Genomic DNA, 19,142 nt, shown 5'->3' on the forward strand with positions numbered 1-19,142 from the left:
TCAGTCATTGTTGTTTATGAATGCTCATGTTTTTCTCCGGCACTGCATGTGATTGTGGCCAGGCTTCGTTGATATCACTCCGTAGCATGTATCTGGGAACCACGCTGGGAGATAACACCTACTTGATTTAAAGCACGCCTTTCAATTTTTCCTTGATCATTCAAATATCAGCCTACCATTGCCACGTGGATTGCTAAATCAAAAGTATACAAACAATTCTTGTCCACTCACCATGCATAAAAAAACAAGGAATTATTTGTTTGAAGACCAGAGCGCAAAATTGCTTAACTAATCCATCAAATTCTCTTACACTTAAATAGTACAACTGGTAAAATACAGGCAGGTGATTGCTCTCATGCCTGGCAACAAGAGGCAAAGATCATCAAGGCACTTCAGGTATTCCCAGCAGAAACCGCCTATGACTTTCACAACAGAGCCCATGTAAATTGGCAAAGCTCCTTCAAGATTCGTGCAGTTCAATTAAACGCTATTCGCACTCAAATATCACTTTGGAATTTAGAACTGGTCGTTGTCGGTAGCAATAAATGCTGGACGGGTTCCATTCAAAAGGCTTTCTTCTCATGTGAAGTCAGTCCATGAACTCCACCCTCAACTTGTGCTGCCGCTGTCCGTACCTATAGCAAGCCAGACGAATAAGGTCAAACACCGTATCGACAAAAAATAAAAGAGCAAAGTTCACACATGACTTCAGCAAGCATGAGTAATAAGCGGACAATCAAGGGCATAATGAACCACTTCTAGTATGTGAGACCTGGGGATGCAAGTATGATACACGACCTATTGCCAATGAATCAAAACACTTACCCTTAATCCCTTCATATACCCCCCCCATACGCCAGGTAAATGCCCCACTCTTGGGAGATAGACCCCCCCCCCCCCCCTCCTGACAATTCAGAGTATGTTATTGATGCGTTGCCCTGTACTAGAGCTGTTTTGGTTGATTTGCAATGGTAGTAGCGATTTTAATCATTTAAGATGGTTTATGCCTCTACATAGGAGGCTAACTTCAAATGTTCGACCAGCAAGCTATAAAAAACGTATATTTACACATATTCTGATGGATAAAGACTTTAGCTTCAAGCACAGAGTCACAGATTATTTTCACACATCAAAAACTACCAAATTATCCTGATACCAGAAGTATAAGAAAGCCATCCATACCTCAAGCCTAAGTGTCTTTGACCTTAACAAATCATGAGCAGACTGCAACGACGAAGCACCAAGATCCTGGAACCCTTGCTTTACTGCTTGCATAGTGTAAGGTACTAACTTCAAAACAGAACCTTTATCAGCAACTGCTCCTACAACTCCCTGAGCAATCTTTAGCTTAGCAGTATCACCCAGGTATCTTTGATCACTCCCTTTAGTCATTGCTTCAAGGGAGCCCATGCCACGATATTTTTTAACACGGCATTTTTTCTGGTATGGAAAATTGTTAGAATTCACAGAATTGAAACAGCATCTAGAGCCAATGAATGTATCCAGTCATATTTTGTCATGAAGCAAGAATAAAAATGATCACAAAATAATTTGGCATGTTACTGGTATAAAACCGTAAATCACAAGCATGCTGCATTAGTGTCTGAATATTCATCTATTAGTAAGCACACACATCAGCTGACATGTTCATGAGACTGCCTTACTAACATAACAAGTGTCCATTATAATTCATAAGTGCATTCCCAAATAATCCAATGCTAACCAATGTTAACAAATGCACACAAACAACAATTTTTCATTTTTTAGTAATGTTCAGGTTCACTTAGCTATCTATTCTGAACACCAACCTTACCTTTAAGGCATACAATTTCCTTAGGACAGGTTAAAAGATGAGGATTGCCTCAGCTGCAGAAGATTATCTTGACAAGATAGTCTCCTAATAAGATTTCTTAACAATTAGAAAAACCTTTATTTATGACGTTTCAAACTTCGAGGTTATTTTTGAGTTCCCTGTCCAAAATCTTGCACAGCTTTATTGCCTCCGCCAATGAAAAAACATCGATAATGATAAATCGGAGAGGAAATACTGGATTGGCCACAGGGATGATAGTGGTTGCTTTTACTTTTTTGTTAATACGTAATCTTCTTAATTCAAGGAAATAATTCCAAAAGAACAAAAGTGTGAAAAGGAAGCTTGTAAAAAACCCACTTTCAAGAAAGATGCTTAAAGAAACCAACTAAAAGACTAGTTTTCATTGCCATTTAGCCATGGCGTACCTTCTCATCGTACTCATAAGCCCCAGGAGCTTCAGTACTTCCGGCTAAAAAGCTTCCCATCATTACAGTAGATGCCCCAAGCACCAGGGCCTTGACAATATGCCCTGAGAATGAAATGCCACCATCTGCAATAACAGGAATGCCACTTTGTGCGGCAATGGATGAAACCTTGTAAACAGCAGTTGCCTGGGAAGTTGCAATGCAAGAAAAACAACTTTCAGTGTGGAGAAAAGGATGGGATGTGCAAATTATCTTAACTATTCACACGAAATCATTCACTTTGGAGTTCAGTGCTCTGTTACAGAAATCCGTATGCTAGGTTGTGCTGAAACTCCTTTTCTATTGGCATTTTTAGATTCTCGCATACTAAAAACAACAAAGATAATGTTTTCAAGTAAAATGGTTGGTGTTGTACTACCAGCCAGCATCCAAACTAAGTAAGAACATGATACCATTAACAGAAGTCCTTTACCTGTCCTCGCCCAACTGCACAAACCTCTTGTGTGGTGCATATGGACCCAGACCCCATACCAACTCTCAACCCATCTACACCTGCCTTGATCAAATTCTGTGCTTGACTCATTGTCACCACATTCCCACCGATCACATCTAGCTCCGGATAGGTCTGTTTCACATACTTAATCATCTCAACCTGATAAACAGAATTCCCTTGTGAACTATCCAGCACAATAACATCAACCCCTGCTTTCACCAACTGCTCCAACCTCTCCTTATCCGAATCCCTTGTCCCAATCGCCGCCCCAACCATCCACCTCCCATCAGACCCCACCGTTCCCTTCCCTAGCTTAGGATATCCCTTCACCCTGTCAACCTCCTCCTTCGTCACCGCATCCACCACCTCTCCTCCCTCCTCCACCACCACAAAATCACGCCCTTCCTCTTTTAACTTCCCATCAATCTGCCTCAAATCATAATCCCACGGCACGCACACGTTCGCATCCGTGCGCATGACCTCCCCCAATTTAATTTCTTTATCTTTCAAACCCAACCAATCAGACTTCGCAACATACCCCAGCAACTTCGTCTTCTGAGTCCCTAAGCAATATGAAACAACAGAAATCCTAAGCACTTCCTCTTCGTTTAAAAAGAAAAAATTATCGAAAAAAAAGTGATTTATTTTTTTTTATTCTTTTTATTTTATTACCTGATTGAGTGACAAGAACAAAAGGAACATCATGGCTGTCAAACTCGTCAGCAATCCGTGAATCAGGCGCCTTAAAAACTGGACTCGACAATATAGGCACGCGGCGTGACTTGACGGATCTGATCATATCAGCTTGCTCAGACGGTGTTACATTAGAGTGAACAATCCCAATTCCACCGAGCGCCGCCATCGCTGAAGCCATGTAGGACTCAGTGACGGTGTCCATGGGAGAGGAAACCCATGGGATAGAGAGGGGGACATTGCGGGAGAGTTTAGTTGAGAGGTTAACGGCGTCGGTTGGGAAGTCGATGTAGTGAGGGAGAAAAATGACATCGTCGTATGTGTAGGAGTAGCCTTGGTTGAAGAGTTTTTCGGCGGGAAAACCGTCTTCGAATTCTGTCGCCATTTAGTGGTGGTGGTGGTGACCGTGACGGTGGTTGTTGCGGAGAGGGGAAATACTGGAGGATTGGGGCGTGGGATGGGATTGGTTTTGTTAGGTTTTTTACAGGTAGATATTAGATAGATAATGATGAATTGAAATATGGAGGGAAGGGAAATGGACAAAAAGAGAGAGATTGGGTGTCCTACGGTATATGGTAATTTGGGTGGTCCATTCATCATTGCTGTCCATTATGAATTTGTCGATCTAGCATTTACGTGAAAAACTCTTGTGCACTTATGATTATCCAAGTATTGAAGAATCTATATTCTATACTGAATTGATTTTTTTTGTTCTATAAAAAACCTTAGCTAGAAAGTCAGCAGCCTAATTCCCTTCGCAGAACAATCCTTACTCTGATATCTTGAAATGATTGAATTTTTTATTTAAAAGAGATATGTATTGGATGAATTCTTTCTTTCTTTTTTTTTTCACCGTATGCAACTATTAAGTGAAATTTTAAAATTAAGTCAGTATTTTTTTATTAAAATTAATTTTTTTATTTTTTTTATTTTTTAAATATTTTTAGATTGTATTAACATGTTAACATTAAAAATTAATTTTAAAAAATAAAAAATATATATTATTTTAATATATTTCATGGTTGAATCGATTGCTGGCTTTCATTACTAGAAAGTACAAATATTTTTTTCCATAAAATATTATAATTATTATTTTGATTGTTATTTAGATTATTTTTATATTTTTTATATTAATTTATTTTTTCAATTTCATCTATTATCATTTAACTTGATTTTATTTAAATTTTAATTTTTATCTTAATTCTTCTGATTTTTATTTGTTTGTTTTTATCATGCTCTAATTGAAATTTGTTTTCAATTTTACTCATCAATATTTTATATTGAATTATTTTTGTACTAGATTCAATCCTTATTTTTTTAACTGTCATTTCTTTTGTTTTGAAGAGACTTTTTATTGCATGTGTTTTTCAAATTTATCCCTTAATATTTTATTAATTTATAACTTTGCTTTGTTGTTTTTAATGTTTGTTTTTTATGGTGTTGTTTCTAAACTCGTAATTGGGGTCATGATTTTACAGGCTAACATGAGTTGGTTCTTATCTTTTTTTGAGGTTTTTTTAAATTGATTTTTCCAAATTCATCCTTGAACATTTGATTTACCAGGAAATATTTTTTGTGCTTTTTATTTATTTTTAATTTTACCATTGAATATTAGATTTTTTTATAATCAAACTTTATAATTTTATTCAACTTGCTTTCGATGATATTACCTCGATATCACAACTAGCTCATGGATTTTACATGCTAAACTAGGTGGGCTTGGTTTTTTTTTTTTTACATTTTTTATGTTGTCAATTTTTTTACCGGTTCATCTATTGTCATTGCATTTTTTTATTTGTATTATTTAAATCAGATAAACTTATTAAACCCAGTTTAATTAATAACTAAAGTTTCAGATTTTTTTAGTGTTTTTTCAAATGCTTGTATCATCCAGAATTTTATTTTTCATGTTTTAAATTTTTTTTGATCGGTCTGAGTGTAATGTGAGCTTCTCTATCTATCCAGAGCATGTTTGATATTATAATAATAATTGATTTTTAAAATATTTTTTTATTTTAAAATACATCAAATTAATATTTTTATTTTATTTTTTAAAGTTTATTTTTAACAATAAAATATCAACTCACTTCAAAAACATCAAAACATGATTCTCGTGTAAAACCAAGAGGATGCTAGTATAAACTATTAAAGCCGGTCACGTAAAGCGAGACAGCCAGCAACTCACGCAACACGGCAATAGTGCGTTCTGACCAGGAGCACTCTCCAGTGTCGTTTTGCTTCTGTTCTTGTCCACGAGGTAATCGTTAATTAATGGGCGTCCACGCAGTTTAATTAACCGGAAACTAATCTTGACAAGTCTTTAATCATTAATTTCAAAACAAGGATTCTAATTTAAAAAAAAACTATAGCCAGGAGAAAAAAACTGAAACTTCATTAATACTTCTCCGCTGAAAAAACTAAAAAAATTAGTTTTTCAACTTTTCAATTTTTATAATGAATTTGAAGAACACATCTTAGACACTCTTTACCTTTTTATACAAGTTTCCACTCCTTTTCAAATAAAAAAGTATAAATAATACATTTATATATATATATATATATATATATATATATATATATGTTCTGTAACAATGCAAAACATTAAAACCATCTTTTACATTTTCACATTCAATTGGTAGAATAAATTTATTTTTTTGTAAAAAAAATAATACAAAGATTTATTTTTTAAGGTCAAGAAGTATAATTTTGTATGGTATTTTTAAAAAATTAAATTAGTATTTTATAATAATTATATTACTGCTGATTAAAAAATATCAAGGTCACTGTGAATTGTGATTTTGATTTTTATATTAAAAATAGTTACAATCCTAGCACAATTTTTATTTTCTTTTAATTGAAAACTTTATCCCGGTTCTTAATAAACCAATATGTTTTTTTTTTTTATCTTTTATTAAAAAAAAGGAAATGAAAGACATTGAATAGAAGATATTTCTTTATTAGTCAATAGACCCAACTATTAACCCTTGTAAAGCAAGAGGTAGCGAACTTCGTTTCCATCTCTGAGTGGCTAGACATAGGTTATGAATTTGCTCGGTTAATTTTAACATCCTGAATCAAAAAAATAATTAACTTGACCATACTTTATATAAATCTAACTAGATTGATCGAGTTTATCTCGATAAATTTTTAAATCGATTCAAAATAAAACTTTGACCAAGTGTAAGTATTTGTCTAGGAGTGCAATAATCTATTTTTTATGTAATTTTTAGAAGTATTTTATCTGTTTAAAAATATATTAAAATATTTATTTTTAAATTTTTTAACACGAACACTTCAAAATAATTTAATGACACAAAGAAAAATATGAATTTAATATTTTTTAAAACTAAATATATTTTTAAAACAATTTCAACCGGAAACAATTACTAAATCTGTGGGTTATGAGTAGATTAACGGGACCTGTCCTTGTTTAATAATCATAGTCTATCATCAAGGAAGGAATTCCGATCACAAGAATAAATAAATATGGCTCTACAAATATGCTATAGTGCACACGTGTGCCATCACATGAATAAAATATGCAGCTGGAATTACTGCACGTCCTCTTTATATTTTTATTCGAGTTAATACAACTCACACGGGAGAAATAGAGGGAGGTCCCTTGTACAAAAAGAAGAACTTCATGACGAGGATGATAACCTAAAAAGAAACAGAAATCCAAGCCTAATCTACCTGGGACCCACCTAAGTAGCACTACTTACAAAATTCATGCCTTGACAGATCGTAAAGTGACCCTATAAATTTATTTAGAAATGAACCATCAGAGAGAGAGAGAGAGAGAGAGAGATTGGCCTCTACTGTCTCGGAGACTGGTTTGCTATCTGTTCACTGTTGTCCCCGGAAGATCGAATAGCCTTCATCTCATCACGCGTACATAAATTGACAGCCATCATAGCCTGCGAAGGATATAAAAAAGAAGACTAATTACAATGAAAAGACAAATAATAATAATAATAATGAAAGGTCCGATGTCGTGATAAGCAGCACAAATTAGAAGTATATTGATGTGTGATTTAAGGGAATTACTAGGATCAACGGTGACTAGCATGGCAGTGCCTCCAAAGGAACAAGTGCCACCAGCAACTTTGGTCCTCTGCCAGTAACTATTGAAGGCATAGGAAGCATGTGCAAACAATGTGTTGGGCTCAAAGCATGACCCGCTCGGTTGAATCGAGTCACAATCTGCCCCAGACCCACAAGCGTAGTTCATTGCTTCTTGAATGATTGGATCGGGCACCGAAGGCTTGGCAACACACCATAAGGCTGTGTACGGGCTTGTTCTTGGAGATGGTGGCCCTGTCGGAGGTGGATACACAACAGGTGGGTGAAAAATCCGCGGGCTTGGAACAAATCCAGTTGGAGATGGCACAAAAATGGGCGGGCTAGGGATATAGCTTGGTGGGCTAGGCTCGTAATAGGGGGGACCAGGTTCAGCTTCTGGTGGGCTTGGAACATAGATGGTCGGGCTAGGCACTGATTCCGGCGTGCCTGGGATGGTACCTGGCGGACTTGGGACGGCAACTTCTGGTGTTCCCGGAATGTTGACGGGTGGGCCAGGCACAACTTCTGGCGTGCTTGGAGTGACACCAGGTGGACTAGGTACTATTTCGGGTGGATTGGGAATCGGGGTAAATTCGGGCGGGCTTGGTACCACACCAGTTGGGCTTGGAGGTGGGTTTAGGATGGGAAGAGCCGGTGGTAGATAAGAGAAGGGTGGTGGAGATGAAGATGGCACGTATCCTGCTGGAGTTGGAATTGTCGTGGAAGGGGGTTGTGGGGTGTTTGGAGGATAAATGCAGAATGGAGGGGCATTATCGGGCAATGAAATTGGTCCTAATGAATCATAAGGTGGCAAGGTAAATGGTGAGCTCACATAGGGACCAGCATTCGATGAATCCATCGTTTCCTTTTGCAGTAGTAATGAAGCCAAGTCAAAGTGCTCTGTCACTTTTAATTTCTTTGCATGTCTGTTTACCGAGCTTCTTGCATGCACTGGACCTTTAAATAAGCGCACTGATCTTCTTGCATCTGCTCAAAGGTTATAAAAATAGAGCTGTCACCTATCAGTATCCATATCCAATTGCTTCTTATATGCATAGAGATGGTGACTACTGAATCTCGGCTATGCAATGGACCCTATGCGATCTATTCACCGTATGCAATGGAAAATGACTTGGGATATTCAGCAGAAAAAGACAGAAATAAATTCCAGCACTCGTAATGCTATATATATAGTTCTATTCTTTCCATCCTTCTTGATCATGGATATGTATCATATATTAGCTAGTTATCAAAACTTGATTTATAGCAGAGCCCACAGCAGTAGCAATTCCAATTTCACAATCTACATGCTATATAAGATGGTAAATTAGCTATTAACTAGAAACAAAACGGAGTACTAATCTGTAACTCGAAACAAATTAATGCAGGCCAGAGTGATGTAACTAATTATGGGTGCAAGGACTTGAGTGAGTGAGCGAGCTTACTGCAAAGAGTGAATGGGGTAGCTGCAATCGTCAAATAGAGCAGTAGAATGCAAACTCTCTTGCAACCTTTGCTTATTTCCATTCCTTTCGAGCAAACCAAAGCTTCCAAGGTGAAATTAAGCTCTTATGCTCAGACTCCACGCCCTTCGAAGAATACGAGATAACACCAGCCATTTGCGTATATATACATGATCAGAGGGTCACGGCACCCTTGGACGGTCCTAGAATGGCTCAAAGTAAGGCCGTGAGGGACAGGTGGATGCGTTGGCCATAAAGATTGATTCTTTAGCAGCTTCACTTTGCTATACAGTCTGCTTTGCTTAGAGTGGTGTATGTGAAGAAATGCTAAAGAAGTATATTATGGGGTGATATACTTCTATCACACTTTGCTAAAAAGGTGTGATAGAAGGTATATTTTATAGGGAGTTGTTCCCTGGATGTGCTCACTGATAATCTATCTCTTCATTTTTTATGGGGTGCCTATGTATCACGGCATATATGCTTGCTTGACGTTGAAAAAAACGAAAGTGTTGATTTTTGCCTGCCTTTTGTCTTGCTTGCTTTCTACTCAAAGCTCTCTCATGCTCGAGGCAGAGGCACCCTTTTGTCGAACGATTTCGAATCATTCGTGGCGTAATTGGGCTCTAGGATTGATAAAGCAGTACCTCCAATTCCATGCAAATTTATTTCTTATCGTGATTTTTTCATCATGAAAAAAAAAAAAACAGTGCATCTTTGAAAGATGCAATGCATTTTCGTTGTGAACTCTAAAAAAAAAAAAAAAAAAAAACTCAAAAAACCATAAAAAAATAACTGAAAAAATCAAACCGTGAAAAAAAACCGATTAAACCGTTTAAAATTTTGAAAAAACCAACTGGTACGGTTTGGTTTTGGTTTTATAAGCCTAAAACCGAAAAAACCGAACCGAACCTAAACAAAAAAAAACCCGGAAAAAAACCGAGCCAAACCGAAAAAACCGAGTCAAACCAGTTTGAACCGGTTTTTGTCCTAAAAAACCGAACCGAAACCAGTCGGTTTGAACTGGTTTCGGTTTTTTTTTAAAAAAAATTTTGTTTTAATTATATTTTTTTATAAAAATCGAATGAAACAAAAAATGATTACCTCTATCTATGAAGGAGTATGGACTGTCATGCAAGTGATATCTTCGACAATTTTATTTGCATTCGAAATTAAAGAACTCGCAGTTGTCGCTTGTGTTTGTGTTGGTTCCTTAATTTCCCACTAATCATGTCAAAAGTATGTCATTTTTGAATTATGTCAATTCGAATCACACTAAATCAGTAATATTTTTAATATTAAAACCTAAATTTTAATATTTTTAACCTAAAAAAATAAAAAAATATTACATCAACCTTCAAAACATCGTTCTCAATCATAAAATATATTTTAATTGATCTAAAAATTCAAAATTAAAATAAAATTTTCAAACGTAGTTTACTTTTTTTTCACATCATGAAATGACACAACCATATATATTGTGCTCCTCTCTTAAAAATAAACTCATCAACACCGCATGACGGAGAGTAATTGATTGCCAAGATGTTGCAATTCAAGACATTTCTCTCTTTATTTTTTTCAATGACTATCTCTCATCTCAAAAACATCATGGATTAAAATATAAAAAAATAAAGTTTTAATTATAATTAAAAAGTAAACTTGGACTAGAGTGTAAAAAGACATGTCTCTTGAACAATAAAAATATAAAAATATATTCTTTTTTATTTGCTTTTCTATGTTAAAAATGAAAAAAAATATTCTTTTTTTTATGTTAATTTTGGTCCATTTTCTTTGAGTTTTTTTTTTAACTAAACCCTACAATTGTATTTTGAAATAGCAATATTTAATTTAATTCATAAACAATTAATCTTTCTTATATGGCGCATGTGAGAGCATGCTAATGATCAAAACAAACTTTAAAATATAAAAGTGTATGGACATAACTTGTGAAGATTAAAGAACAAATAAATAAAGTTTAACAACAAAAGTGCAAAAACAAAAATAAAAATTCAAGGAAAAAAAAAAAAAAAGACCACACACATTGAGGTTAACAAGCAAATGTTTCTTCATGAAACACACGTTATTTTTCCATTCCCTTTTAAGGTTTTTTTTTTAAAAAAATGTTATAGATTTTATATTTCCATATAGGGTGAGCAAATTGGGTAGGCTGGGTCTGAGGCCCAGGCCCAGCCCGGCCTCAACTTTTTTTTTTTTTTATGGGATCCAGTCTTTTCTATGAGATGGTTCGTGATTCAAGTAAGATTGCAACAATTCATTCAGTGCATCTAACAGGGCGTGCTTATGTATTTAGCTAAAGCAGAAAGGTTGGAGGTGTCGTTTTGTTGTTTCAAGAGGGCTCAGGATTCCGGCAGTAAAATTGATACAGAGACATATAATATACAAGGCATTTGAGATATATGAGAGCATGGAAGCAGCAAAGTAATCATTGGATGGCTCAACTTATGAGCTGATGATACCAAGCTTGGAAAAATCAGGTCACCTGGATGCTGCTTTTAAGCTTTTCTAAGAGATGAAAGAAATTAACTTTTGTCCAAGCCGTAGCGTTTTTTCCTCGCTCGTTGATTCAATGGGGAAAGCAGGGAGGTTGGAGACATCGATGAAGGTTTGCATGGAAATGCAAGGCTTAGGGCTCAAACCATCTGTTATCATGCGTGTTTCCTTGATTGAGTCCTTCACCAAGGCTGGGAAATTAGATACTGCTCGCGGACTTTGGGATGAGATGAAGATAGCTGACTTTAAGCCTAACTTTGGGTTGTATACATTAATAATTGAATCCCGTGCAAAGTCAGGGAAGCTTGATATTGCAATGTCCATCTTTCGAGACATGGAAAGGGCTGGATTTCTACCCACCCCGTCTACCTGTTCATCTCTTCTTGAAATGCATTCTGCCTCTGGACAATTGATGCTGCTATGAAGCTGTACAACTCGATGACCAATGCAGGTTTGAGTACATATACTGCCCTTTTGACTCTCTTGGCTCGTAAGAAGCTTGTGGATGTGGCTGCCAAAATTTTACTTGAGATGAAGGCTATGGGATAATCTGTTGATGTGAGTGCCAGTGATGTTTTTATTTTTTTACATTAAGGAGGTTCTGTTGATCTTGCGTTGAGGTGGCTGCGTTTCATGAGTTCATCAGGGATAAGGACGAAAAATTTTATAACCAGGCAGTTATTTGAGTCTTGCATGAAGAATGGTTTATATTAATCAACCAAGCCTCTCCTAGAGACTTGTGTGAACTCTGCTGCAAAAGTGGATCTCATACTTTACACATCAATTCTTGCCTATCTTGTCCAATGCCAAGAAGAGCAGAATGAGAGGCATTCGACGGCAATCCTTAGTGCTACAAGACACAAGGCACATGCTTTTATGTGTGGGCTCTTCACTGGCCCATAACAGAGGAAACAACCAGTTTTATCCTTTGTGAGGGAGCTTTTTCAGCTCAGGGATTATGAGTTGGAAAAGGGTGATGCGAAGTATTCTGTGAATGTTCTGCTCAATTACCTTTTTTTCTCATGGAGCAGATAAATCGAGCCCGATGTGTTTGGAAGGTTGCGTATGAGAATAAGCTTTTTCCAAAGGCTGTTATTTTTTATCAGCATATTGCCTGGTCCCTTGATGCTAGGAACTTGTCCATAGGAGCTGCTCTTATAGCAGTTGCGCATACTCTCCATAGGCTCAGAAAGCGCATGCTGTACTATGGCGTCATACCAAGACAGATCAAATTGGTTACAGGACCAACTCTAAGGATTGTGGTTGCACAGATGTTGAGCTCCGTAGAATCCCTATTTGAAGTTAGCAAGGTGGTTCTAACTTCTAAGGGCCCCTGGGGACTTTGTTATGGTGTGGTTTAAGAAACCAATTGTTCAGCAATTTCTTTTGAACGAGATTCCCTCAAGGACAGACATACTAATGCACAAGCTAAACATTCTTTTTCCTACTTCTGCACCTGAAATTAGATCATCGACCCCTCCCAAATCACTCATTTCAGCAAATGCTGTGTAATTATCTATGACATTGGAGATCCTTTCCAGCTGATGTACTTGCATATATGAAACGAATTGCAAGTGACTATGAACTGAGATATGGCCTTAGATCCTCGGTTTTGCTATCTAGGTCTGTCAAGTTACTTTGCAACTGATAGCTTGGATTATTATCCTAAGCCAAAAAATTAATTGAGAATTAGCACGTTCTCGTTCTCCTTCTTGTTGTGGCCATTTGATTGTTGGATATCTTTAGCACTTTATTTATGAAATAAACCCACAGAGTTTTGTTGTGCAGTTCTTGTATTGCATATAATGAAGCTTCATGTACTTGTCAGTTACTATTGGAGAAATGCTATCCATCCCTTTCCACTAACAGATGATCAGACGAGCAGGGCACTCCTTGTAAGGTTCTAACATTACGAATAATGATTCTTTTGGGGCCAATATATAGTATTTGCATATTTCACAACAAAAAATGCTGACGTTAAAAGCCATCGAGTTCAACGAGATTCCCACTTAGTTAGACAGCAAGAACTGCATTTGTTCTCGATAACAATTGACTAGAACTTGTATGGTGACAGAATCTATGCCGGTGATATAATCATATCACAATTGCGACAGTGACGAAGTTGTGGTTATGTTTTTTTAAAGTTGGTAATGGATTGAGACGTTGAAGATAGACAGTTGTACTGGATTAGTGCAGAGATATTATGATAACCTGCAAAACAAGTTTCAGCTGTAGGAGTAATGGAGCCTAAGAGTGGGTGGAGTGATTTGGGGCCAGGCTCCAGCCATCTCCTTTCCAACCTTTTGGTATCTTCAGGTCTTGTTTTCATCTAAGATGGGTCGTTTTCCGAATGTGTTGACTTATTAGGCTTACTTGGAGATCTCGTATTTATTTTGAAGACCAATTGATTGTGGGTTATGTGGGTTTTTTAGAAATCATGCCATCCTGCTCGAGTCCTCTACCGAGCCATGCATCATGCCCGACCCAAACAGATGTTGTTTTCACTCGTGCTTTGGACCTCGGGTTCATCCCATGGCTCATTAGTCGACTTGGGCGTTGCCTTGTGTTTTGTATCCTGGGACGGGTGTTTTAGATATCAATCCCAGACCCAGAGACAACTTTCCAAATCTAGAAAAAAGTTGAGGGAAATTTGATTCTGCCAAAGAAATGGTAAGAGCTCACTAGTTATTGCAAGCCGACATATTCCTAGACTGTGCATATAGGCTCGTAGCCCAGCAGCAGAGGCAAGGTTTCCATGCCTCTGTCACCTGGGTTCGAATCTCGGCATGCACGTCTGTCACCCCCGGGGTGTTTTACCTGTCTACTGGGCTTACAGGGTGTTCAGTGGATCCAGGGATTAGTCGTGGTGCGCGTAAGCTGGCCCGGACATCCCGGGTTAAAAAAAAAAAAAAAAGTTGCAACAACAATTGGCAATCGAAGATAGAACTTATTATCACGTTCAATTTGCCAAATAAACAGCAAACAGCAGAGATTTCCATGGAAAATGAGGTCGAGGGTAAGGGACAAATCTCAAGTTCTTTCAGCCTTCTGTAATATTTTTTTTTGTGAGTTGAGGACAGGAAAGGGCATAATATTTTTCTTTTATTCCCTATCATCTAATCTAGTTGGAATCGAGACGATTAGATTTGGACATTCATTATCATCAATCGGTCCAAAGAAATTTTGGCCTTATTTCCTGCCGTACAATTTGTTTGCTTCCTCTTTGTAGTTTGTACGCCTCCAGTCCGCGATGGAGTTTTTTTCATGAAAGATACCTTTGTTAACTTTTTATTTTTATTGGTTAATGTTAACTTAGATGTATCGTAATATAATATTATTTTTTTAAAAAAATATTTTAAATAAATAATTAAAATTGACATGAATTCTCACTCAAGTTTAATAGAATCATAAGATAATTGTTAAATCAATCCAAGCAAATTTCAAATTAATAATTTAATAGATTGAACTACCTAATCATTTCATTTAATAATCTTAAGGAGTAATTTAACTAGTCATACCTTAAGTTTGTTATTCAATGGTCACGAATTTGAGTCTTCTCATGATCACTAGAGGATTACATGATCGTTACTTAAGGGCTCATGGTGTTAGAGAATAATATAAATCATATTCTGAGACCTCACCTAACAGTTTAAGCTATTGAGTTGAGATGATTATTTGACATGGTATCAAAGCCTTGATGACCAAGCGGTCACGAGTTCGAATCTCACCATCCTCCATTTATTTGATAAAAAATAAGCACAAGATAATATGGCTTTGTGCAAGTTTCAATTCTGAGACTTCACCTAACAGTTTAAGCTATTGGGTTGAGATGATTCCTTAACATGTTGAATTAATCAAAGTACGCACAAACTAATCTGAATATCCATGTTTAAAAAAAAATAAAAACTATGTTTACAAGTCAAAATGTTCTTTGGTGAATTTCTTAATGAAATGAAAATTGATCGGGGATTGTATGATTGGATTTTCTAAACAGAGCCACTTTTTTTGAGCGGCTACAAATTTAAAAGCCTGTTTTTTTTTTTTTTGCGTTTTAAAAGTAATTAATTTTAATATACCAAGGCACGTCGTCATGCTTGTTACTCAAATGAAAGAACAATGACTGCAAATATGAAACCAGTGGATAATTGATTTTTTCCACATCTATATATATATATATATATATACACACACACACACATAAAACTAACACTGTTAACCAGTCTCTCAAACTATCAGCCATGAACATGGATGGAGAGAAAATAGTACTTGACCAAAAATGAAAGTTTAGGGTCTGGTGTGATCAAAATTGAACTAGATGGGCACATATTTTTAAAACTTGAAGGACCATGAATCCATTTTCCCCGGAAAAAAAGGCTTGTGCTTGTATGGTTCTGAAAATCTCAAGCCCATTTAACCATGAAAGTCATGCAACCAGCCCCTAGAAGAAGGGAAACATTTGCTCCTAGTTGAATCCTCAAATTGCCTTGCATCCTTGGACTCATGAAATCTGATGCTAATAGGTCAACGAGTGCCATGTATATCAAAATCCCAGCTGAGGCTGCATTGAAGATGCCCTCGACTGTCAGAGCAGTCGGACTCCTCTCATCGTAAATGTTAGAAATTCCAATTCCAATGGCAATTCCCAGTGGGGTTGTCAGGGAGAAAAGCGTTGCCATTATTGCCATAGACGCAGACTTGAATTGTGCCTATTAATACAAACAGGAATTCATCGGGGTTGAAAGGAGGAAAAACGACAGTATAACAAAAAACAATCTTTGCCCAATGATAACATTGATTCATGTTTAATTAACAAATAAAAATTGTTTTTCTTACATAATCCTTTCTTCTTAAAATATTAATCAAATGCTCAAAAGCTACTTAATTTACCACGCAATCATTTTTATGTTGAAACTATCAAGTCAGGCATTTGTATGCATGGCAAACCTATCACATTGACGAACCAAGATCACACAAGGAGTTGACCATATATAGGAGATTAATGTAGTAGAACAGTGAAAAGACAAAGATGTTGTCATTATGTCGACATCTCCAACCCTTGTAATCTGCATAAAATTCTACTGGCTGGCAGAAGGCAATAATTGCAAAACATGAAAAAATCATATTCCTAGCTAGGTCGTGTGCGATATATACCTGAGTGATGCAGCCACCAAGTCCCAGGCCTTCAAAAAACTGGTGGAAAGACAAGGCTGCCATGAGAGGCTTTATTGTTTCCGGACTCCCAGAAGCACCCAGAGATATTCCAATTATTATTGAATGAACTACAATCCCCAACTCCAAGACCTGGAATCACATCCATCCAAGCATAAAACATAGGTTATGTGTTAGTTCATCATCAAAAAATTGCCAAAAAATTAATTAGATTATGAGAAAAATCTTACTTGTGAAATAACTCTTCGACGAACCATTTCAGACAGAGCCAAATCTTCATTTAGGGAGGCAGAACCATGGGCATGGCCATGTGTAGCATGTGTATGAACATGTACATGACCTTCATGCTCTTGACCAGCTGTCTCTTCATCCGTAGTATCTACCTGTTTGTTCTTGTTAAAATGCATCCTCTTATAAAACCCTGTCGCAAATGAATCCACCATTAGCGTCCCTATTGCAGACATCATGGCAACAAAACCCGTGAATGGAAAGTGCCCCCATAGATCTTGGTTAAGACATGGTGATGTTAAGCTTTCAAATGCGTCCGGTAGTATGTGAATGAATCCGGTTGCTAGGATAACACCAGCAGCAAATGCCTTGATCATGAAGAAAACATCATTTTCAGGCCTAAAGGCTTTTATTTTCTTTCCTAACAAAGGGAGGCTAACACCAATAGCGCCAGCAACTAGAATTGAGAGTATTGAACCTAGTTTAAACTTCAGTGCTTCGCCTTTACTATGCTCTAAATCTCCAACCTCACATGTACACTCACAGGTGACTATAGTAGGGTAATAAAGAAGAATCAAGAGAGAAGACGCCTTAAAAATGTTCAAAAAGCAAGCTTGAAGATGAGCCATGGCGTGTCGGAGAGGACTGGGAGAGAGGGAAGAGAATTAACAGATTTTAGGTTTGTGGGTTAGAGAAATGATCAAGTGATCATTTTGATCTTGTATATCAGGAAAGATCGAACAGAAAGGAGTGTAATATAATGGCTGTTGAAAACACTGGATGGCTAATAACAAGAGAATATTATACAGTCAAAGACATAACACAAAAGTGAATACGCACGCAGGAAAGGGGAAACCAATCCATGAAAAGAACTGAGATTAGATTTGAAAGTATAGAGTGATCGTGTGGGTATAGTGGCATCCCTTAATTTGGGTATATATTGTACATGTGCGAGCGTTTAAGAACATAAAGCTTGTTGTTGTACAAGATGCCAAGATGGTACGTAAATCTATATACGTTTTTTAGATACTGGAAAAAAGAAGAAGGGTGGTTTCAGGTCTGAAATGATTGCTTACATGTTCTGTGAATGAAGTGACACAAATACTAGGAGCTAGAGGCGTTGGAAGTCATGTAGAGGCACTATCGGGAGAGGAGACCAAACGAAGAGCATAATCAATTTTAGGTTTGAAAGTAGGCATGTGTTGGACATATAGTGAGGGGATAAAGTAATAATCTAAAAATGTGGGGAAAATGTTGTCATCCATTCACCTAGATCAAGAAAACTTGCTTGGACTGCAAAGGTAGAACTTCCTTCGACATAATTTTCCACTGAAATATTATGTCCTCTTTCCCTATTTCTTTGTAAGTCAGACCACTTTCTTCAACATCTTGTTTAGTGCCTCCTGACTGGGCTTTCCGAGGACACAGCCATCTTGTTTAGTTGTCTAATTAATCAATAAAGTAATCGAATAGGTAATCAGTTTCGTGCATATTAATGGCAGAATTGTTTTGTAAGAATTATTCTTGAAAGCTGCTTAAACGTCACAGATGAAGGGAATAAAAAAAATAAAATACTATTCCCTTTCCTGTCCTCAACTCACAAAAATTCTCTTTCAAGTCTTAATCCCTATCGAGGAGAAGAATTATTTCATCTCAGGTGCATTTGTTGCTAAAAACAACGACGTGCATTCGCTTAATGCATGCATCATGAACTCTTTGCTCCCTAGATAGTTAATCAAGTTTTTGGTGGTATGTTTTTATTTAAAAATATCAAATTAAAAAACATTCATGAGTATATATTTTTTTTAAAATAAGCATGTCTCAGAAAAAACATGTTGGGTATGACACTAGCTAAACCCGACAAGTTAGGCTTGGTAGCGTACCATAACCCGGCCATGCCTAGACACGATTGAGTTGAATAGTATGCCAAGCCCTGAGAATATCCATGAAAATGACTATACTCCCTTAACACGTCTAAATAAACGACCATCCTCCATTGTGTCTAACCTATATGAAGAACTTAGCAACCATGAACTTAGCTATATTTGACGTATTGGATCATAATCTTCTACACCCTTTAAGTGTATAGAATTTCTCTAAGAACCCACTATATTTTCATCAAATATTAATATAGATGTAGGGGATATTTATCCCTTATTAAATGCTATCAAGATAAAATTATACTTCAGACTTTTCTTTTTACAAGAAGACAAGACTCATGCGTTATAAATACACAATTAGACCTTCAGAACAAAGGTTCACAATCTTCATTATCTACTTCATAT

At 36.6% G+C, this 19,142-nt stretch overlaps 3 protein-coding genes and 1 pseudogene across 3 annotated transcripts; 1 reads left to right on the top strand and 3 right to left on the bottom strand.

The window, feature by feature from the left end:
* Positions 1–207: 207 nt before the first annotated feature.
* Positions 208–3,919, bottom strand: LOC18101436 (inosine-5'-monophosphate dehydrogenase 2). Its single transcript, XM_006379593.3, has 5 exons — positions 3,404–3,919; positions 2,711–3,294; positions 2,239–2,424; positions 1,183–1,440; positions 208–635 (listed from the first exon to the last, which is right to left on the bottom strand). The coding sequence occupies exons 1-5, from the start codon at positions 3,807–3,809 to the stop codon at positions 564–566; spliced, it is 1,506 nt and encodes a 501-aa protein (XP_006379655.3). The 5' UTR covers positions 3,810–3,919; the 3' UTR covers positions 208–563.
* Positions 3,920–6,953: 3,034 nt separating this feature from the next.
* Positions 6,954–9,282, bottom strand: LOC18101437 (extensin). The gene is made up of 3 exons (XM_024606797.2): positions 8,932–9,282; positions 7,472–8,473; positions 6,954–7,341 (listed from the first exon to the last, which is right to left on the bottom strand). Exons 1-3 carry the CDS (start codon positions 9,011–9,013, stop codon positions 7,310–7,312), a joined length of 1,116 nt encoding a protein of 371 aa, XP_024462565.1. The 5' UTR covers positions 9,014–9,282; the 3' UTR covers positions 6,954–7,309.
* Positions 9,283–11,165: 1,883 nt separating this feature from the next.
* LOC18101438 (pentatricopeptide repeat-containing protein At1g79490, mitochondrial-like) lies at positions 11,166–13,174 on the top strand (annotated as a pseudogene).
* Positions 13,175–15,587: 2,413 nt separating this feature from the next.
* Positions 15,588–18,278, bottom strand: LOC7460672 (zinc transporter 1). Its single transcript, XM_002312195.3, has 3 exons — positions 16,860–18,278; positions 16,612–16,761; positions 15,588–16,166 (listed from the first exon to the last, which is right to left on the bottom strand). The coding sequence occupies exons 1-3, from the start codon at positions 17,484–17,486 to the stop codon at positions 15,861–15,863; spliced, it is 1,083 nt and encodes a 360-aa protein (XP_002312231.3). The 5' UTR covers positions 17,487–18,278; the 3' UTR covers positions 15,588–15,860.
* Positions 18,279–19,142: the final 864 nt, after the last annotated feature.

This window comes from Populus trichocarpa, chromosome 8 (genome assembly GCF_000002775.5).
Source record: "Populus trichocarpa isolate Nisqually-1 chromosome 8, P.trichocarpa_v4.1, whole genome shotgun sequence".
Lineage (NCBI taxonomy): Eukaryota > Viridiplantae > Streptophyta > Magnoliopsida > Malpighiales > Salicaceae > Populus > Populus trichocarpa.